The sequence below is a fragment of the Pseudopodoces humilis genome, chromosome 2 (assembly GCF_049639895.1).
Source record: "Pseudopodoces humilis isolate 2021_Gansu_Grassland_sample_001 chromosome 2, ASM4963989v1, whole genome shotgun sequence".
NCBI lineage: Eukaryota > Metazoa > Chordata > Aves > Passeriformes > Paridae > Pseudopodoces > Pseudopodoces humilis.
In genome coordinates, this window is record NC_142201.1 from 60,451,805 (window position 1) to 60,474,434 (window position 22,630).

The window sequence follows — 22,630 nt, forward strand, 5'->3', positions numbered from 1 at the left end:
GAGAAAATTGGTATTTCCCTTTTTCAGTTTCAGCCCTCTACATGTTGAAAAGTATTATACATCTGCTAACATAGTATTAATACCTAAGACTAATAATGAGGGAAAAGCCTATCTCAGCTGAAACAAGGACTCAAAGTCAGTCTAATGAGATTCCAGTGGAAGAGAAATCAGACTTCGTCATTCCTAGCATTGTTAGAAAGATACCTCCTCTTTCACCCCAGAAGTTCTCCGTGTGAGCAAAGAAAGTTCAGGTAATTTAACAAAGAGATTAGCATTCAGCTTTGTTAGAAAGAGCTTTAGTGACTCATCCTCAAGAGTATATGAAATGAAGAGTTGACCTGATCATGTGGGGAGTCCAAAAATGGCAAGTGTGTGTGAAGCAGGGGGTGAGCTTCGGGAGGGAGGTAGACATATCCTACAAGCTGTAAGTGCTGATTTGAGGACTGCTGCTACCAAATGCTCAGTCTCCAAAAGAAAGTGTTCTCAGTGGTAAATCTGCAGTTTTCAACAAGAAGCAGGCTATCAAGAAATGGTCTCTGATAACAAATAATCCTAGAATCCTTGTGTTTCTTCCCCCAGCCCCATGTGCCATTTGCTAGAAGATAAAATGAAACAACAGGAGGCCATCAGGACTTGCTCTGTTCTCTGCCCCTCTCATGACCATTTGGCCCCCAGGTTTTCATTGGATCTTCTTAATCTCTTTGGATTTATTTTCTGTTTTCCTTGGTTCCTTTTCTGATAATTTTCCCCCCATTTGACTGAAATGTCATTTCTGTTCTTTTTTTTTTCATGTTCAAGCCATAATTATTAGCTAGAAGGCAAAATTTCAAACCTTATTTCTCCTCACCCATCAATAGAAATCCAGTAAAATGTTATCCAATTGCAGATGTCTTACCCTGTCTACTCATTCCAGTTTATTTATTTCAGTTTGGTGGGAAAGCTGTTCTTTGTGGCAAAGAGAATGTATTTTACTCTGGTCTGTAATAACATGGTTAGCTTATGCTGAAAGGAGACACACCACTCTTGCATAATCATATTTATCAGATCGTTAGCACTGTTTTAGAGAAGTGCCAACAAGCGACACATAAGGAAAAAATCGAGTTATCAGCAAAGGCCATTAGGTGGAAAAACTTTGGAAGGAACCTGCAGGCAGCACGCAGCAGTAATGAAGCAGACATCTCTGATGTCTCTAGTTAATTATCTCAGTGAGAGTTTGTTGTGAGACGCTGCTGTGGCTAAGCTGCAGCTAGGTACAAGGGTGGGACACAAAGCTGGATGTAAATGCATGTGATTTGTTTCCTTTAATGACAGCACTGACACATGTGCCACTGAAGGGTCCCAGAGTGATCACTTCTGAAGCTGTGACACCCACAAACTAGATGCCTTTGTTGCATTTATATATACACACGATCTCAAAATTATATACACCTCCCTATGCTTTCAGGCTGGCAGGCTTCCCAACAGAAGTGTCCTGTTTTTCTTTAGGAGACTTGTAGATTTGTTCTTCTGGTCACTAATGTTGTTTTTGTTCAGTTTAGTCACACAGCCTTCTAGTCTCATTGGGAAGCTCCCTCTGCAAAAGAATAGTTCATTAGGAGATAATTTATGCATCAATAACATACCTAGGTGACTGTGCATTGTCTATACCTACAAAATAAGGGGAATGAATATCAGTGACATAGAACCAAGTTTGTTAAATTATAACACAAGGGAAATAAATCCATTGAAAGCAATTTTTTGGTAGCTGAACAGAAAATGTCTTGCTCTTCACCAACTCATTAGTGGAAAGTCCAGGAGATGAGTGACTGTAGATGCTGCTGACCTTTTGTGCTGAGGTAGTACATTACCAGAGAAGAGGATCAGAAAAAATGTCAAGGAGTGCAGGAGAACAGGTAAAACTCAGTTCTATGCAACATTTTCTATACACCTACAATGAAAAGGCACTTTAGAAAACGACAAGTTGCTGAGACCTCACATTACCTTTGTACTATTACTAGGTTGAAAATATTGCATGCTTAAAGCTCCTTCTTGAGAGACACTGGTGAAAAAGGCTAGATAATACTTTTTCTATGTCTGAGAGGCACAAAAAGTACCTTGAGTTAAAGAGACAATGCCAATTTTACGGTCATTTAAAAAGAAATTATTTTAAATTAGGTTCAAACTAAGGATCTGAAATTCTCTGACAAGTGTTTTCTTCCTTTGAAAAAAAAAATAATTTCCAGTTGTGTCTTTCAATTCTCTCTCTTCCCCCACTCCTGCTTCTTCCTTGATATGGTGAAAATCCTAGCAAGCAAGAGTCCAAGCTGCCTACAGTCAAATTTACTGCACACTGTTAATATGATGGAAGACCTGGTATGGGTTGGAACTGTAAGCAGAGGTGTAGTACCATGAAAACTAAGTGTTCTCCAATACACAGCATAGATAAAAAATGTGTGGCTGTAAATGTATAGAAATAATTAAAAACTATTAACTAATGAATGAAGGCTGCCCTCTGGTCAGAACTGCCTTCTTGTGTTGTGTTTTGCAGCAGAAGTGCCATGAAGATTTCATACTGTCTAGGATTGTACTGAAATAGGAGCTCAGCCCTGTGCTTGATGTTTTCCAACTCTTTGCCACAGAACAGATTGGAGTAAACAAGTCTGTTATTACAGTTATTTGCTCAAAAGCAGTTTGAAAACACAAAAGCTCCAACATATATGTTTTTGTCTTAGAAAGACACACTGAGAATTCTTTGCTGCCTCGGAAAATAGTTATGCAGCTTGATGGGGCATGCCCTGTTTTGGGAATAAGTTACACAGAATTTCTTTTCTCTCACTACAAAATAAATGATCATGATCTGCCCAGATGTGCTGTCTGTCTTTGCGGATTATTTCTTCTCTTTTTCCAGTTTACACAGACCTACTGCACTACAGATAAGGGAATAAAGCATTACAGTTGAAGATGTCAAAAGTTTGCCTTCCTCTTACTCAAGCAGTTCAATAATGGTAGTTTTGAGATTTTATTTTTGCATCTTTTTAAGTCCATGAGGCTTTTGCTGGCTGAAAATTCAGGCATTCAGAATACAGGAGAGGTGCTTGCTTGCTGGCAGAGCTCTGCTGTTGTTGTGCTGTACTTGTTACAGAGTACGACAAGCAATGCTGTAACAATTACCCTCCATTAGTTTTCCTCTTCCAACATGAGTATCTCGCTCACCTTAATCTGTAGATGAGGAGGTTGGCAGGCATGAATGAGTGAAGGTAGAGCATCAGCTGTTGGTGGAATAGTCTTCCTGGCTCTATGCTCCCAAATCAAAATCAGCTTCTGCAGGAGATTCTCTCTGTGCCTTGCAGTGGATCTCAGCTCTGGCTCCAGACCCAAATATTTAGACCCCATGGAGGCTCAGCACAGCTCTGCTGTACAGAGCTGAACTCAGGGACCATCCAGATGTGGGCAGCACTCAGTTCCTCCAGCACATGGAAATCTCTCTGATGGTGTCCATCACTGATATCTTCTGGGACCACCAGCTCCCAGAAGCACATCATCCCTAGTTCTTGCTGGGCTTTGAAGAAAGTACATGGGCTCCTAAATGCAAAACTCCCATCAGCTTCAACAGGGCAGCATAACGCCTTTTGCATCTTCTGCTGCACTAGTTTTCACCCAGCACCACCAGGCTGCATCAATTAGACTGTTCCTAAAATGGATGAAGAGAAATTTTGTGTGGCTGCTGATGACACTGCCAACTCTTCATCTCACCTAGTTGAACAAGGGGAAAATAAAGAGAGAAAGGCTGTACAAGTCTGAATTTGGCCATCTCTCTTCTCAGACACATCTATTTCCATGCAAGCAGGAAGAAAATGGGTGACTAACACACAGCTTTGTGGCTCAGCAGCTGGCCCCTGGATCCTCCTCCATGGCACTAAATGTGTCCCTGGCAAACACAAGGTTGAAGATTTTAAATGAGGAATTAATGAAAATGCACTCTTTTTCCTGCTTGTTGTCCCTTTAAATTCAGTTTCCATGGAAACGAATGTGGAAAGGCTGCCTGGAGGAAGCCAGGAGAGATCTCTGCCTGGCCGCCTTCCCCTCTGGGCTGCCAGCTGAGCCACCCTAATTGTCAGGCTTTTACAGAGGTTTTCGCTATTGTCATTTACACTTGGACTATGAGTGGTGACTCCTCATGGATTCCCTCTCTAGAGGAGTCCTGAGGTGGTCAGCCATGCTCCTGTCGCCTGCTGCTGGGCTCTTTGCAAGTGGAGCTCCTCTCCTTCCATCCGGTGGAGCACAGGCTCGTCTGAACTCCCTCAATGCTGCTTTGCTGCAAATGTCACCCCTGTTAGAGATATCCATTCCACTGCTTTTTTCTTTTTGAAAAGTGCTGGTGCATGTGATCTGAGTACACAGACTGAGCTGGGAGCAGTGGCAGAGGGACAGTTTTGCTGTTAATTCAGTGTTTATCCTGGGGGAACATTTGTGATCCCTCCTGGCATACTGCATCCAGTTCAGTGGATGCCAGCACAAGGCATACATGGACCTGTCGGATAAGGTCCAGGGGAAAGAAACTAAAATAGTTAGAGGGCTGCAGCACCTCTCCAATGAAGACAGGCTAAGAGATTTGGGCATGTTCAGCCTAGAGAAGCAGAAGTCCCAGGGAGACCTTTCAGTATATTAAAGTGGCTTACAAGAAAGAAAGAAAGAGAGACAATTTTTATTCAGGGAAAGGACAAGGTGTGATGGTTTTAAAGAGAGTAGGTTTAGATTTGACATCAGAAAGAAATATTTCTAAATGTTTCTAGTGAAACATTGGAACAAATCGTCCAGAGAAACTGTGCAGTGGATGCCTTATGCCTAGAAGTGTTCAAGGCCATGTTGGATGGAACACTGAGCAACCTGATCTAGTGGAAAGTGTCTCTGCCCAGGACAGGGGGTTTGGAATTAGATGGTCTTTAAAGTCCGTTTCAACCCAAACTGTTCTGTGACCCTATGAGCAGGATCTAAAGCAGACTGTAAAGTGATGGTGTTTCTCTGTGCAGATCCACTCTTTTTCCAGGTGAACAAAACAAAAGGGTCTTAGACCTGCAATATCTGGTGGTGACATAGTCCCAGAAAATGGGGCTGGTCTTACAACTGTTGAGATGCATCCACTTCCATTTTTATTAGCATTTGAGGAGCCTCTAATGCTTTGCCTCTGTGTCTATGTAAGGTAGTCTTAAAGAAAACTGAATTTTCAGTGGAAATTGACTAAATGTATAAGATCTATCCACCCTCTCAGCTGAGTTCTGCAGACAAACACAGTTCCAATGTAAAAATAAAAGGAATTTTTAAATGTAATTAATTTTAAATGTAAGTAATCCTAATCATCCTAATAGTTCAGTGTTAGCTGTTATTGCTTCAGATACATATAAAAACATTGTCCTCCTTGGTTACCTAGATGCTTGCCTATAATTAGAAAGGCAGACTATCATATCTGGGATGTAGTACCGAGATAATTTTTTTGTGAGCCAGATGAGCAATTTCTTGCATATTGTACCAGAAAAAATCCTCTGCTTGCTGCTAGTACAGTCTCAGATGGAATATAACCTTCACCGTTGAGCAACCAGACTTCAAAGAGGATATAAACTTGTACTGGGGGGAATTCAGAGAGCAACAGACATAACCAGAGGTCTGGAAAATAGACCTGAGAGACATAATTGAACAAAGTGAAATTATTTAGTATGAGAGGAGGCAAATCAAAGGGCTAGATCTCAGTAAAAGGACAAAGTAAGGAAGAGAGGAAGATAATAAAATGCTTTCCGTGCCATAGAATCATAGAGGGGTTTGGATTGGAAAGGACCTTAAAGATCATCTAGTTCAAACCCCCTGCAGTGGAGAGGGACACCATTAGACCAGGTTGCTCAGAGCTCTGGCCAACCTGCCCTTGAGCACTGCCAGGGATGGGGCATCCACAGCTTCTCTGGGAAACCTATGCCAGTGTCTTCAGCATGTCCGTGTCTTTCTTGTGGACAAACAGTGGATAGAAGAGATAACAAGGTTAAATTGTAAAGGGGAAAAACTTCTCCAGGGATAGAAACAGCCATAAAATAAGGACTTAGGTTTTCCTAAGCCAAATACCCCCATCTCAAAGTAGGATGGGCAGGCACTTTCTCTCTCCTGACACAGGATATCTTCAGTGTTTGAGATGCACTCCTATCTTCAGACAGCCTGTTCCAACACTCCCTCGTGAGCTCCCCTTCTGGGAAGTTAAGCTTAATTCTTTAATTTTTATTCCCAGTAAACAATTCCCCAGCTGTGTTTTCCTCAGTTTGGTGGCCTTTGGGCACACCATGATGCTCAGATCCCTTTCACAGGAGCTGCTCCTCTAGCCACCATTTCCCTCCCAGACAGAAGGGCACCATCATGGTAGTGCCTCCTCTCTCCAGGCTGCTCCTCCAGTTCCGCTTGATCATTTGCATATGCCTTTCTTCAGCATACTGGGATAACTCTTCTGGTACAGGGAGGGAATAACTTCCCTCTCTGCTCTGGTGCTGCCTCACCTTGAGCCCTGTGTGCAGTTTTGAGTGCCACAGTATAAAAAAGACATTAAGCCGTTAGAGAGCATCCTAAGGAGAGCAATGAAGATGGTGAAGGGTCTTGAGGGGAAGCCGTCTGAGGAGCGACTGAGGTCCCTTGGTCTGATCAGCCTGGAGGAGACTGAGCGGAGACCTCACTGCAGTTACAGCTACCTCGTGAGGGGACCCGAGGGAATGGCCTGAGGTTGTGTCAGGCGAGGTTTGGGCTGGATATCAGGAAAATGTTCTTCACCCAGAGGGTGGGTGGGCCCTGGAACAGGCTCCCCACGGGAGCGGTCACAGCACTGACACAGCTCAAGAAGCATTTGGACAATGCTCTCAGGCACGTAGCGTGACGCTTGGGGATGTCCTGTGCAGGGTCGGGAGCTGGACGCGATGATCCTTACGGATGCCTTCGAATCCAGGATATTCTGCGGTACCGGAGCTTTCTGAAGCAACCACCGATTCCCGCCCCTCCCCACAGTCCTGCCAGGGCGGGGACCCGAACGCGCGGCCCCGACGCAGAGAGGGCCCGCCCCACCGCGCAGTGCGAGCGGAAGAAGTTTGTCCCTCACGGGCCGCCGTGTCCCGGTGCGCTCCGCTGCCGCGCTCGCTGCTTGCTCGTCTCGTCCGCCGCCGGCCCGGCCCGGCCGCTGCCCCGCCATGAGCGACAAGGGCGAGCTGGACCTCACCGGGGCCAAGCAGAACACGGGCATGTGGCTGGTGAAGGTGAGGAGCCGCGGCCCCGGGCCCGACCCAGCGCGGCCTGTGGCAGCCGGGCCCCTCCGTTCGTCCCCGCCCCGCCGTGCCTGGGGTGGGCGCCGTGAGACCGGGGCTGCCCGCGTCAGGCTCGCCCTGTGGCCCGGGACAGCCGCTGTGCCTGTTCCCCTTCTCGGGGACAGCGCCGTGTTGGGCCCGGATCCCTGCTGAGTAAAGGAGACAGCCCTGGGAAAGTTGGGCTACCGGGGAGCTATCCCAGAATCAGAATGTTGAGGGGTTGGAATGAACCTTGAAGATTATTCAGTCCCAACCTCCCTTGCGGTGGGCAGGGACATCTCCCATTTGACCAGGTTGCTTTATGCGGCCTGGCTTTGAATATTTCCAGGGATGAGACATTCACAGCTTCTCTCGGCAGCCCGTGTCAGTGTCTCACCACCCTCACAGTAAAATATCTCTTCCTTGTCCTTGCTTGTGGTGTGTGATGTACAACAAACATGGCAGTATAACTTTTACTTCCCCAAAACCTTGAGAGTTGGAAAAAGTTTTGAGTGTGACTGTCCACATCCAATAAGGAAAGTGAGCGCCAATGTCTTATCATTACAGCTGCCTTTGGTGCTAGTGAAATACAGCTGTAATGGGGGGGGCTGTGAAAAGGTAGTGAGGGTGTCAAATAAAACCTGTTTGGTGCAGGGCCACACTCCAGTCTGGTTCCACCACTAACAGGCTGGCACTGCTCTGTTCCCTGGAGTGTCTTGCCGTCAAGACATTTCGTTGACAATACCAAGCATTGTTTCAGAAAGAGGAGCTTGAAGATGATGGGGGAGCATGTACCCTGCTTGCTTCGAGTCCCGTCTGGGTGTGCTACTCTTTTTCTAGACCTGCATTTATTCTGTCTTGGGAGAAACAGTTCCTTCCTCCCCTTCCTTCTTTAGGAATAGGTTCAGACCATCAACTTGAAAGAACCTGTGGGGACATGGTGGTACACAAATACTAGTCCTGGGTGGTGAGGTGGGTGTAACACCATCATACTTCAACCACCAGAACTTCTTACTGTGACCCTTTAAAGTGGTTGGGGATTTCAGACTTGCTTTGCTGTGCAGAATTTTTGGTGGGCAAGTTTCTGCATCTGGCTTTCTTTTCCGTACTGACACCTGAGTGTGTGGTACAAAGGCACAACGAGCACTGTGCAAGTGCTCTAATTGTAGTAGCTTTTCCTGGGCACTGTCAATGAATGCTGGCAGAAGAAAGCTACAGAAGGATATCATGACACGCTCAGTGACAGGATGATAAAATGGCAGATGAAATTAAGAGTTGAAAGATCTAATCTGACATGCATAGAGAAAAACTATCCTAGTTATATATATGCAGAAGCTGGGTTTCTACTGCTTCTTGTTCAGGAGTATGTTTTTTCTATACATGGGGATAATGTTATAAGAACATATCCAATGAGCAGAGTCAACATCAGACATGATTGAAAAAGACACAGAAAACAAAAGAGAAAATATTATTGTACCATCATGTTGCTTCGATCTGGAATGCTCTGTGTACTGTGGTGTCAGTGGTCCCATCCCCCTTGCTGTGGAAAGTGTACAATGGACCTGGGAACAGTACAGAGGAGAGAACCAGGTGTGGTCTTGGCAACAAGGAATGATGGCTGTGGAGGGAACTCATAAATACATTGTTACCTTTTAGGCTGGCAAGAGGATTAATTTGGAAATCTGATAGAGATCTGAAGCAATGAGTAATGCCATATGTGGATAGGGAAGTAGTGAATAGGCAAAGGTGAACAGGAAAGAATCAGTTCAAACACAAGAATTAGAGGTGCGTCATTCATTGATGAGACTCAGCGCATGCAAAGGAGGTGCTGTTTTGCACAATGTGTAGTTAAATTTTGTAACTTCTTGCAGTTAGAAGTTCTGAGTGTCAAAACTTCGCAGAAACTCAAACGTATTTAGTCAAATTCAGGCAAGAAAATGAAATTGAGAGATTAAAAAGTAATATGATGCCAAGTCCCACGTCTGCGAAAACACCCTAGAAATTAGAAGAGCATGCTGGGGAAATATGTTTTCTTTGTATGTTCCTCCTGAAGTAACTGTCATTGGCTGCATTTGGAGACAGGATACTGAAGTTGCTTGTCCTTTAGTCTGATGCAGTTTGGTGTTTCCTGAAGCAAGGAATCTTCAGGCCCATGTGTACTTACATACAGTTGGTACCACTGTTTAATGAGAAAACAGGACTGAAAGGAAAGCTGGAGTATTACTCTTCTAAGTAAACGTTGATGTAGTCCTTCATGCATGTGTTCTGAACTTACATCTGTCTTCTTGTATATTAATGGTAGTAAAAAATATTGAAAACATACTAACACTGATAGACCATAACATGGGGTATGCAGGATTTTATCCTTTGATTTCCTTCAGACTTGAACTTGGAAACAACCACATCTGTTAGTAGGACTTCCAACTCAGAGGCATAGTAACTGTACTTTTTATCTTCACTGGATAGGACAACAAGGCTGAATTTATTCGTCCTTTGAGGGAGAGAGCATTGAGTTCTGCTGGAATAAAAACCTGGCTTATTTGATTTCCTTTTAGCCTGCATTGTGTTAGCACAGGAAGTATTCCAGAGAGATTACTTAACAGGCAATAAAAAAATGTAGTGATGAGTATTTTAGAAGCATGAGCAGCAAAAGGAGGTACCATAAAGAGAGTGAGTTGCTTTAGTACAGGTCCAGAGAGCAACTGGATTTTTATTTCTGTGTTTTCAGTGAAAGCTAAGGTAGAGAAATAGTAAGAATATTTGGTTGTGTAGTTGTGGTAAAGTGAAGTCCATTTAGTGTTAGCCATTGGAATGTGAAGTTCTTGTTCCTGAGTGTGTTGGTCTATTTTTTTTATTTAATCTGCTGCATTGTTCTATATGATATATGAAATATGATATATTTATTTAATTATTTTTTGTATGTTCAAAGAAAAATTGAAACACAGAATCTGGAATCAACCTTAATTTCTGTTGTATGCACTGTGTATGGCTTGCTATATAGAGAAAGAGCTAATTTAATTTTTTGCAGAAAAGTGGAAGTAGTTTGTTACAGAGAGATGCTGCTTATGTGTTCCCTTCCAAAAGGGGGTAGGAGGCTGTGCCCAAGCTGAAAGATGAGTGGAGCAGGGACCCTTGTGTCCTACACTGCCTGCAGCGTGCCTTGTGTACTGCAGCCTGGGCAGCTGTGTGATGTGAGTAGCAGGAGGAGAACAGCAGTGGGAAGAGCTCTTGAAGTGATGCTCCTTAGTACGTCAGATTTGTTCTAGTGATTAAATTGTATTTTTTCTTTTTTGGAGAGAAGAATGTTCTTACCTGCAAATCCCAGAATAAACTTGTCCTGTTGGGCAGGCACTCTGTCCACAGGTCACTCTTTCTGTGGATATGTATTTTTCAAAATCCTTTTGTGGGATCTGTGAAAATTCTGGCCTATAAAAAACAGGTTGCTCTTGTTCTCTGTGTGTTCTTTAAAGGATTGTTAAGATTTTGAAATCTGGCTCTTTACCATAATTATGATGTTAATGTTAAAAGAAAGGTGGAAAACAAGATGTCTATGGCATTTAAGACTTTGTTTAGTCTTTCCAAATTGTTTACGTCATTAGCATGTGGGTTTGTGAGTACGCCTGGTTTTATCTGAAGTACCTATGGATAGCTGGAAGTAACCCTTTGATCACAGCCCTTCATAACCCTTTGTCTTTCTCTGTATAGCCCTTGACTGCAGTGGGCCAGCAGAAAGATGATTAAATGAAATCTTTGAGACTTTCCCATGCAACTGAAAGGAGTATAATTGATGTGGAACCTCTTAATCTGACTAAGTTCCCAGTCTGAATGTATTATATAGCAAGTCAGTGACTTTAACACCATGAGAGCCCTTCACTCCTTGTTCACTCATACTGAACGTGCATCTACCTTTATTAGGTGGCAGTATAAATAGAGATTAGGTGCAAACACGTAATAATATTTCTGTTGAGTCAGCTGGAGCATGTCATAGCAATTATCTTGACTTCAGAAAGAAAGCTAAAACTGGAATCTACTGTAGAAAGTTACCACTTTGAAAACTGAAAAAATATATATCAATAGATTGTGCCAATTCATGACTTTCTGTTGTGCTTTGGTTGTATTTTTTACCAAAGTTGTCTGAACTTTATGGGAACCTGGAGTGCCATTTAGTTTGTCTGAGTAGTTGGAGGCATCTGGATTTTGTAGTTATTCTACATGTATTTTATGGGGTGCCGTGAGTATAATGGTGTTAACTAAGCACCAGTTCCAAGGTATCTTCTTGAGTTCTTGAAGAACTGATAAACTAATAAATGCAAAGTTAGTGTTAATTTAATGTAAACTTTAGGAAGTTAGGAGGTTGTTCTTTGTCAACAAGTTATTGGAACAGGCTCTTTTTCTCCCCAGCTTCGCTTAGTTTTACTCTATGCAAGACAAAAATTAGGCTTCAAAGTGCTTCTTTGCTGCTTGAAACAGAAAACGCCCCAGGCATAGCTTAGTGCATTTATCTTTCTTCCTGGCTGTGTCTCACAACATTTTTCCACAGGGACACAGGTGTTTTCAGTAGCTGTGGACTGTGTGAGCCAGGACAAACATTGCTGTGCCAGTAAAGAATATGGCTGTAAAGTTCTGAGGAGTGTGCTGCTTGCCAGAGGCCTTTACTGTCCGTTTTGAGTCCAGGTCACCCAATGCTGTAGTTACCACAGCCTTTGCAACCAGAGGAATTAGTGTGTAGGTGAGGTAGCAGCACTGCAGCAGCTTTTAATCCTCACTTTATGCAGGTCTTGCTCCTGTCCCTGGACTAATCACTACTTTGTGCAGCTGCTCTGGAAAATGGGTTGGGGAGCTGCTTTGGTTGTTCCACCTGCTAAACATAAAATCAGCACAGCTAAAACACAAAAGTCACTCGCTCCTCCTAGCTAGATCAGTCTGCTCTTTCCATATACTGACCAGCTGCACAAAGACTTTGCCCAATGCAGTGAAGAGCTGGGAATGAGTGATGAGAGGCAGATTTGCCTAGGGTTGTTTTGCTATTGGAGGAGTGGCAATAGTCTGTGGTCTGCTGCTCAATATTTCTGTGGTTCCCAGACTCTTAAGCCTTAAGACTCCTTCCCTTCACACCAGAAATTGCTTAATTTCTCATCACTGTGATTGGTTGGTTGACTTTTCTTTCCCAGAGAAACGATAATTTCTAATGAATATTTAAAAGTATAATTTTACCGGATAAAATATTAAGACTCCTTAGTTTAAGAGTATGATGCTGATCTTTTTCTGCCTTTTGTGATTGGATAGTAGTATTTGAGACTGAAGTTACTAAGATTTTTCTCTCATTTGAGACTCTATGTTGGTTTTCTTTTTGTGCTGTTATTCTCCTTGCTCTCTCTAACACAAATGTGTATATATGTATGTATATGTGCATGTGTATAACAGCTCAGGAAGTGAGCTTGCATGAGCTTCATAAAGTTCAACAAGGCCAAGCACAAGGTCCTGCACCTGCGTTGGGACAACCCCCAGTACCAATGCAAGGTGAGGGAGGGAAGGACTGAGAGCAGCTCTGAGGACAAGGACTTGGGGGTGCTGGTAGATGAGAGGCTGGACGTGATCTGGCAATGTGCACTTGCAGCCCAGAAAGGCAAATGTGCCCAGAGCTGCAACAAAGGCAGCATGGGCAGTAAGTCAAGGGAGGGGATTCTATCCCTCTGCTCTGCTCTGATGAGGTCCCCCCTGGATTGCTGTGTCCTGCTTTGGGGCCCCCAGCATATGAAGGACGTGGACTTGCTTCTGCAGGTGCAAAGGAGGCCACAAAGATGATCAGAGAGCTGGAACACCTCTTCTGTGAAGACTGATTGATAGAGCTGGGTCTGCTCAGCCTGGAGAGGAAAAGGCTCCAGGGAGACCTTCCAGTGCCTCAAGGGGGCTGATGAGAAAGATGGGGACAGACATTTTAGTAGAGCCTATAGTAGCTGGACAAGGAGTGATGGTTTTAAGTGAAAGGAGAGTGGATTTAGACTAGATGTAAAGAGGAAATGTTTTATGATGAGGGTGGAGAGGCACTGACACAGGTTGCCCAGACAAGTTGTGGGTGTGGCATTCCTGGAAGCATTCAAGGTCAGGTTGGAGCTCTGAGCAAACCGATCTAGTTACAGATTCCCTTGCTCATTGCAGGGGATTTGGACTAGATGTCCATTAAGGCCCCTGCCAACCATAACCATTGATGGCTCTCTATTGTCTACTATGTTTAGCTCAGACTTTATTCTGAAGTGGTCAGGGTAAAACCATTTAAAGTATTTACACATACACAATTTATATAGAATTTTAAAATCTGCTTTTGAAATCTGTTGTCTTTTCCTAGGTCCCCAAGTACTTGTCACAACAATGGAGTAAAGCTTCAGGAAGAGGTGAAGTGGGAAAACTAAGGATTGTCAAGTAAGCCTTTACTCTACATTTACTGGGTGTGTTTCTTAGAAGTTACCTGCGTAAAATAAGAATATGTTGCACCTGTTCTAAGACATAATCCTGTTTCTTGCCAACAGTGTGCATATTTGTCTGATCTTTGAACATTATTTGCTTGTGTAGTGATTAGGAATATAAGTTGTACAAAATTATACTGGGGAGTCACTCTGTCTCGTTACATGAGGTTTGATTTCCTAGGTTTAGGGAAAACTAACTACTGAATTTGCTTTTATTTACATGTGTTATTTTGCTGCTTCTGTTCTCACAGGCTGACTTTTCCTATTTATTCTTGGGCATCGGCATAACAAAAAATTGAACAGTTCAGGAGTGAAGATGAATAACGAAACTAGAATTTGAATTTGCTTTTTTATCAGGAAAGTCGAACTTGAGGAATTAGTTTATGGTTACATTATTAAATATTTTTTAATATTTATATATTTATTAAATATTAAATATTTTCTTTTTCAGAAATCAAGGAAGAACAGAGGTAAGTAATTGCTAAAGTTTATGTTTTGAATTCTAAAAACTGTTTAGAATGTCCTGGTTTCTAATGTCACATATTTTTTGCTATACCTCTAGTGAAGTGTTGTACCACAGAATCAGGAAGGGAGAATTCTGTTAGTAGCTCTGCCCATAGATGCCTTTGGGACTTGCATCAGGTCTCTCTGTTCCCTCACTTTGTTTACTTTCTCTTCAAACATCTTGAGATGAGTTAGTACAAAAGGCTAAGGAGGATGCACAGGAAAAGCATGTGGTGCTGGTGTGAAGTATTCCTCTTTGAGTTCCTGGCTGTGGTCTGTAGCTAGAGATTCTGGTTATCCAGTCCCTCCTTCCTTAGCTTCTGTATTGAGCATACAATGTGAACATGGCAAAGGAGCTGTGGTTAAACCTCTTCTGGGCTGTTTGCAATTCAGGAGTCCCAGGCTAGTAGCACTTGTTGTGGTACTTCAGCACTTTTTCTGGAACGCATCTGGCTGTGCAAAACATTTTTCAGCACTCACACTGAGCAATGGCTGAAAACTTATTATTGCTGTATGTTTTAATAAGTAAAATCAAATTGTTCTCTGACTTCAGGAGGAAGTAATTTACAATTTTTTGAAACTGAGTAAATTTTATCAAGTACATGAAAGCTTTGAATTCTGTATTTTAACAAGAGATCAGTGTGGAAGGACTCTTATATCACCCTTTATTTTTGAAATAGGAATGTGCTATACTACTTGTGTTTTCTCTCTTTTTGTTTCCCCATAACTTGTGAAACAGTGTAATTGAGTCTGTTTAGTAACACTGTGGCAATTGTGACTGTTAGGTGTCATTTACTTTGAATGAAGAGCTTGCAAGCATCAATGATATTGGAGGAAAGCCTGCTTCAGTCAGTGCACCCAGGGAACATCCATTTCTTCTGCAAAGTGTGGGAGGACAGACCTTAACAGTGTTCACAGAAACTTCAGTAGGTAAGTTAGAATTAAAGTTGTTATGACTCCAGTATGTCTGCTTTCAATAAACTCAGTACTGTAAGAGATAGAAGACTTGGAAGTCAGATTTTGGCTGTTTTGTTGTTTTCTGCATAGATAACACCGTTGTAGTTTTTTTGTGTCTGTCCATTTACTTGGTGTGATCGAGTAACTGATTTAAGTTCTCAGGGATTATCATGTACATTTCACCTCTGAGTCTGCCAGAGAGAGCAGAGGGAATGTGGAATGCAATAGAGAGTGCAGGACATTGTGTACATTCTCCTTTAGGGTTTTGACTGAAAAAATATATTTTTGTGTTCCCATGTGTTATTTGTATGAACTAGTATTTGGTTTTTTCTCCTTGAATTGGTCTCTGTTGTGAATATGATTTTATAAAAACACTGATTTTTCCTCTGCCCATTTTTTTTATTTAATAAATTGAAATTTTTGCATTTCCTAGCAACTAGAAAAAGTTATTTGAGGACTGTGGATTTACTGAGTAGAAATTTTTGTATTAACTGGGAGCAAAGGGTAGACAGTAACATGAGAAATGATTGGGATGAAGCACTGAATAAGCATAGACCCTGTCAAAAATATTTGTATTTGAGATTAGCAAGCATAACATGCAGTCAATGAGTTTTCCTGAAACTGATTTAAATGCAAAATGGCTAAAATATTTTGCTGTTGGATTTAAGTTGGTACAGTGACAGTACAATCAAATATATACTTTATTGTGCTTTTCTTGCTTGACTGTTATTTGCTTTTAAAAATGAACGTGACACAAACATTCCAAGTTCCTGTCAGATTCCTTACAGGTACCATGTTTCTGAAGATACACTCATGTGCTTTAATGTGTAGGCATATTTTGAGTTCCAAGTCCATTTTCAGCAAATTTCCAAGTGAATTATGGCTAGTAGGAAAACAAGTGCCTGAAGAGTGGACTGTAGAGATGTCCCAGTTGAAAGAAGGGCTGCTACTGTATTAGCAGAAAATCCCCATGGAAAAACCCACTATATTGACCATGGAAAAGCACTCAATAAAAATTTACATATCTTTGCACATCAATCTACAGTAAGGCAGTAATAGGAAATTGAAATTCATTCAGTCCTAGGTTCACAGACTAGTTTTAGTCTTCATATCATAATTAGCATATTTTTTTTATGAAAAGCATCTTGTTCCTTTTCTTTTTTAATATTGCACCATGTAACACAAGCAATATGTCAGTTTGAACCACAGGCCAAAGATTAAACTGGTATGGAACTGCAGATGTTATCTTGAAGGGTGCAATTGAGGAATTAGGAAAATGAAATATGGATAAAAAAGTGCTTCTTGCACTATTGTTCTCAGTCAATACCCTTACTGAGGACAGACTTAAATCAACCTGAGCAAATGGCGTAAAGCAATTGGGTTTGTATTATACAGGGTGTGGTTTTTTTTGATTGTGGGTTTGTGGTTTGTTCCCCACTCTGCCCTTCTTTTTGAGCACACTGAATGCCCTGAGATCTGTTCTCTGTGTAGTCCTTTTACCCTGGGATCCTTATGTTGTAGTGGCTGTGTTTTGATGGCTTTCCTGAAATATGCTGTGGTCTTGGAAGATGCTGTAGGCAGTTTATATATTCTGGATAATTCAGCACTTCACAGTGACTCATCAGGTCATTTAGAGCAAGCAAAAAAGATCAAATTTGACAAGTAATTTAATATTTTCTGCATGATATAATTTCTAATCTTCTGAATGGATTTTCTGTGAATTTTGTTTTGCTTTGTCTTAACTGAACTTGCTTAACTGAACTTCCTACTTGTAGTGTTGAAAGAAATCCTTTAGTTCTTTCATTGTAAATGTCTGCATGTCTGGTGGTCCCATATTTGTTAAGGGACATCAGTAGGCTCGTCTGAGGTGCAATTTATTGTGTCCAAAATGTAATGAATTGCAGTTTCTTGCTCTTCTGCAGTATGTATCTGAGCTAATAGGAAGCTTGGTAAAGTGGCTCCCATCCCAGATACTGTTAAAAATCTGGCCTGTACTGGCTTTCACATGTGCTGCATCTTCTGTTTGGATTAGCTCTGAGATTTCTCCCATTTATGTTTTCTTTTCCTTTTTCTGTGTTTTGAAATAGCCCCAGAGAATAATACTGACTCTGAATGTGGTAGTTACAAATTATCTCCCTAGTTCCTTTGCAAGGTTGTTGCACATGAGGACTTCCTGTTGCTTCATGGCTGGGCAGATCACTGAGGCCTGTGGTGGTGTTCCTGAGCAAGAGTGTAGCAGAGCTGGTGGGAAGCATGGCTCCTGTCATGTCTGCAGAGGGATCCAAAGCACACTTGTCTCTTGCTGTCTAGGTCTTGCTGTCTAGTCTGGTTTTGGTATTATTTCTGCATTAAATATGAACTACATTCTGTTCCATAAACATCACCATATGTACATCAACAGTTGCTATGCAACAATGCTATTTGTGCTTCCAGTCATGTTATCTTATCTTTGTCATCAGCTATCATAGCTGTGGTTTTTTGGCGGGTGAAAAGCAGAAGATTTTGCATATATTTTAATGTGTCTTATTGAACAAAATTAATTCTTCTTATGTGCATATAGCTAGAAACTACTGAGGGGCAATTTATGGGCCTGGTACATAGGGTATATTTGGTTAAAATTGTTTTCTGAGCTTCCCACTGGCAGACGCTCTAGCATAAGATAAAGCTGTAATTTAACAGTTTCTTTCTTGGTTGAAGGAATGGGAAAACACTTTCGTTAAACATTTAACTGCAAACTTTTCTGATTATGATTATACATTACTTCCCTTAGTGCTTTAATTGCTCAGTGCTTAATTTTTCTACCCGTATGTAGATTAGGTTTGCTGGTTCTTAATATAAGTTAAATTGCAGCTTTGTTGGAGATAATAATGAAAGTTTCTTATTGAACTGGTTTTTGGAAAAATGTGCTACTAATATGACTTGTGAGAACACAGACCTTGGCAGGCAATTGCATCCCAGACTGTAAAGGACTGATGGGTGGAGGAGAAGATTTTACACTGTAGACACAAATAAAGTATAAGATATTTCTGTAAAGCTGGATGACATGATTCATTTTATTTAAATTTTGAATATGTCTTCACAACTCCCCCTTTATAAGTGGGATAGCCGTAATGTCTATTTTTGCATCTTTAAATTCTTTCATGATCTTTCCATCTTAGTGAAAGTAAAAAATGTTCAGAGAATTCCATTGACAGAACACAAACCAGAGCTTTGGTTCTGAGCAGCATTCATGCATGGATTGTCTCACTGTTTCATGCTTCACAGAACATTGCTGGCTTTTAATATTTTGTTTTTCTTCAGTTTCCTGAACCTTCTCTCCTTCAGAAATTCAGTTAATGGCACTCAATTATTTTTTGTGTTCTTGTTCAATAATACACGTAACTCAACCTATATACCCAAGAACAGCTCCTTTATTCCCACATTCCTTGAAAATTCTCCCATTGTTTTGAATTGTTGGGGTTTTTTTTCCTCTATACAGCTTTTCATATATGAAAAGACCTTTTCTGAGTTTGCACATGAATCACACGTACCATATAACATAGAATGTGTGTTTGTATTCCAGTGAAAATGAATATTCAGAGGTTTTTATTCTCTATTTTGTATATATGTATTTTTAAATACAAGCTATATCCAGCATTAAAAAAATGTGAAGGGAACAAACCCTAATAAAAACCTTTCATTAAAGCACTTCTTTAATTACACTTAATTATTCTCAGTAAAATGCTATGTGCTCAGAATCTTGATGCCTTGTAATACTGTTTCCAATTCTATTAGATAAGTGTTTGAATTCTGAAATTTCTCATCAAACTGTTATTTAGGAAATAAACACCCTCACTGTTCTGCCATCTTAGTGCAGCCTGATGAGTAGTTTTGACGTGTATCTGTCTATGTTAACAGTACTTTCCAATTGTTTCTGTTCAGACTGTCACTTAACCACATATTCCAGTCTCCAGAAGGTTTTGGGATCTAACCTACTCCTTCTTTGTTCTGTTGTGTACTTCAGTCTTTTCTGGACTGTTAACAGAAGCAGAAAACCTATCAGCAGCCTCAAAATCAAAAGAAATAGAAGCAACACCAGCCTTTCAAATCTATGGCATTTATGCAAATTTCCAAATGTTTTTGAAAATCATAAAGATGAAGCCCTTGATCAGAAAAGGAGAATTTGTGGCTCAAGCTAGTTTAATTACAGAAGTAATTTTGATGGCTCAAAATTTTGTGTGTATTATTGAGACATACAGTCCATTTAGAAAGTAATTGCAGTTGCTTACATCATACCCCTTCTCCATCTCAAAAAAATGGAAATTATATTTATTTAATTACTTCATATGCTTGTTAGAGGATTGGAAAAGCACTGTAAAGCAGCTTCAGCTGGCTGGCAGTGATAGTTAATTTTATTTTCATTTCTGTTATTAAAACTATAGATTGTTAATTCCTGTACAAATTTAAACAATTGAGGATATAACACACAAAATATACAGTCTGTTAGAATGGGCTCAGTGTAATGGGAATAGTCTTTTTGCATACTTCATTGATTTAAAATCCCTTTTGTTTTCAGTCTCACTGATGTATGTATAAGAAGCCAACACCCTACCACCACCGGCTACCATAATGACAGCAAAAAACCCACTAACAACAAAAAACTCCAATCTGTTGATGTTTATCAGTGATGTTTATCAACTCTTGCATGTTGTAGAGGAGGCTGAGCAGCTGTAGTCTGCATTAATGAAATACACTAAGTAGACATAGTACAACTTCCTTTACCTTCTTCATTATATTAATGCTGAGAAGATTTTTAAAGCAGAACTTATGACCTAATCATAACAAAACAGAGTTGTCTAATGACGAGGAAGAAAAATGCCACTTTTTTGCAAGATTTGAATTTTGCCTCGTTTTTTGTCTTTGCTGTTGAGGGCAGATACACACACACATTCCCTGCAGACGTGAGGTACCTTTAATGCTATTTGAATCAGAGATGCTCTTAGTAATGTTCAAGTGTGAGGTCTTTGGCAATGGTGTGGTGAGCTTAAAGTCCAGTTGCATCTCACTTCTCGCTTCAGGCAGGTGTTCGTATGTTTGTATGTTCTTCATTTTGTCCTCTCTGCTTCTTGCGTGTGTACTGAATGTTTCCTTCACTGAGCTACAACTGAGTCAGGGTATTGGTTGGGCATTTGTTTTATGCCATGCTGTAAATGTGCCAAATATGCACAAAAAGTAAAGTCAACAAGAAAATACTTGGTTTTCTGCGAACAGGCTATCCTGAATGTATGTCTGAAAGTTGATAGGGATCTTTACTCACTTGGTGGATACTCGTGGCTGGGAAGGGGCCATATTATGACTGTTTCTGATAGAAGTGCCTTCAGCTGCTAAGACTAATGACAGGCACCTGGTGTAAAGAAAGAAGGAGCTGTAAGATACTGGTTTTTATGCTTGTATTTAGTCCTCAGGCTCTCAAGCCATCTCAAGGAGAAAAGAGGGACAGAAGCCTTCAAAGAAAGCAAAAATCAGTGGCAAGAAAAAGGTTTTCTAAAATATTTTATATTTTCAGTTCTTTTAATACCCAGCCTGTAAATGGCAGAAATTATCAACCTAACTGAACTCAAAAATTACTCTCTGAGTTAGAGTTAGTAATTCACTCTTGCCTGTAAGTAAATAGCCTGTAATGACAGCTGTAACTTGTCTCAGTTGAAAGCAAAGGACAAGTATGTTTTACCATTTCTAACTGTGTTCTAGGGAAGTGAAAATGTTCTTTTTGTTCTCTGCATCAGAGGATGCATAAAAAGGAGAAATATAGGAGGAACTGTCAAATATAATGCTGACAAATTAATGGAGGGGTTTAATCTTGTAGGACTTGGTAGGGGTTACAATTCAGGTTACCACAATAAATCTACTGGCAGCCATTCCTTGAAATGAGGGATTGGAATTTCTTGCAGAAAGCTGTTTCTGAATCTGACTCTGCCATTCACCAGAGTGATAATTTTTTTAGCAAGTCACTTTGCAAAACTGTGTCTGTTTCATACATACTTACGATTCTCTGCTATATGGAACAGGAGATGTTTCTGATTATATGTATTTGTTATACTTGACAAGTACAATTACTTGACAAAAAAATACTAATGGACTGTAGTACCAATTGAGGACAAATAATCAGAGAGGAAAAAGCTCGAAGAAATAAATTCTTCCATGGCCTGTAGAAAGGGTAGAGAAGAGGTTGATCAAGGTAGAAAATTTACCTAATACCAATTAAGAAAATTCTTTTGCAGAACCCTGATTATTTTTGTACTATATAAAAATATTCATTTGTCTAGACTGACCAGTGAGATAAATGAATAATGTACATTGCTTGAGCATAATCCTACTATTCATTTTATATAAATGATGTGTAACTTTGTTCTCACAGAGTTCAGTCATAGGTGCAATAGAATTCTCTCATTTAAGTTGTGAGTTTGGGCACTAAAGGAATTTATTTTTTTGTTGCTCCTGGTAACAAATTATTCCTCAGAAGGTATATTTATAAATATTAATCAGACCTGGTGATTTTGATTATATCATCATTTATCATTATTTACTTTGCAACCCAGTTATTAGATGTAATTTCAAATAATCAACACAGAAACATTATGATTACTTTTCTGTTTATTTTTTTCCCAGAAAACCAATCAGAAGAAAAATCAGAGAGTGGCAGTGCTGGTGAGTACATTATTACTGCAGATTTTGAGGTTTGCTTCTTAAGAAATTGGTAGATTAAAAAAAAGGTGTCTTTTTTGTTATATTTTGTAGAATATCACAACATTAAAAAATATCTTCATAAACTTTATCTGCTGTGCCAGAAAGTTTAAATTATTATTTTTTATTTAAGATAAGGGCAATAAAATGATGAGGCAGAGGTTTAGAAATGTAATGTTCTTTGCTATGTTGTTCTAGATTTTTTAATTTATTTTTCAATTTTTATTTTTTTTTTTGTTGTTGTTGTTTCAGTTTATTGCTTGCCTACATTTTAGTTTGAATTCTTTTCTTTTGGTTGGAAGATTTGTAATGCATTTCTGCATCTTTTGTTATTTGATTCCAGTTCCATAAACTAAGCAGTCATAAAAATAGTCCATTAGAAGTAGGGTTATCTCTGATGTGCATGGGTTAAATAGTACTGGGACTGGAGTGGCACTTGTTAAGTGGTAATGGCACAGATAGGAGATGGCTCATGTGAAAGAGTTTCAAATTCCTACTTTTCTTAAAAGCGTTTCCTAAACATAAGTCTAGTGCTAGTGGGTGTTTGAAATATCCTCTTGAAAGTACTTTTTGGACACTTAAACATGGAGACGTCTGCTTTTTCTCATGTCTGACTTTGAATTGCATTTCAGCATCAAATATTGTCAAAAGTATATAGTTTGTGTCTGGCCAGAAGTAGGGTTTGGTTTGTGTTTTCTGTAG

The 22,630-nt window shown here is 40.4% G+C and overlaps 1 protein-coding gene across 1 annotated transcript in view; it reads left to right on the plus strand.

Annotated features, from left to right (window-relative positions):
- The first annotated feature begins 7,096 nt into the window (after window positions 1-7,096).
- The window catches only part of GTF2F2 (general transcription factor IIF subunit 2), a 79,394-nt gene continuing 63,860 nt past the window's right edge, over window positions 7,097-22,630 (plus strand). Inside the window, exons 1-5 of the mRNA XM_005516382.3 lie at window positions 7,097-7,253; window positions 13,627-13,700; window positions 14,196-14,214; window positions 15,034-15,178; window positions 21,854-21,892. Of these exons, the coding sequence (XP_005516439.1) occupies window positions 7,188-7,253; window positions 13,627-13,700; window positions 14,196-14,214; window positions 15,034-15,178; window positions 21,854-21,892 (343 nt within the window). The 5' untranslated portion in view covers window positions 7,097-7,187. The remainder of the gene's footprint in view (window positions 7,254-13,626; window positions 13,701-14,195; window positions 14,215-15,033; window positions 15,179-21,853; window positions 21,893-22,630) is intronic.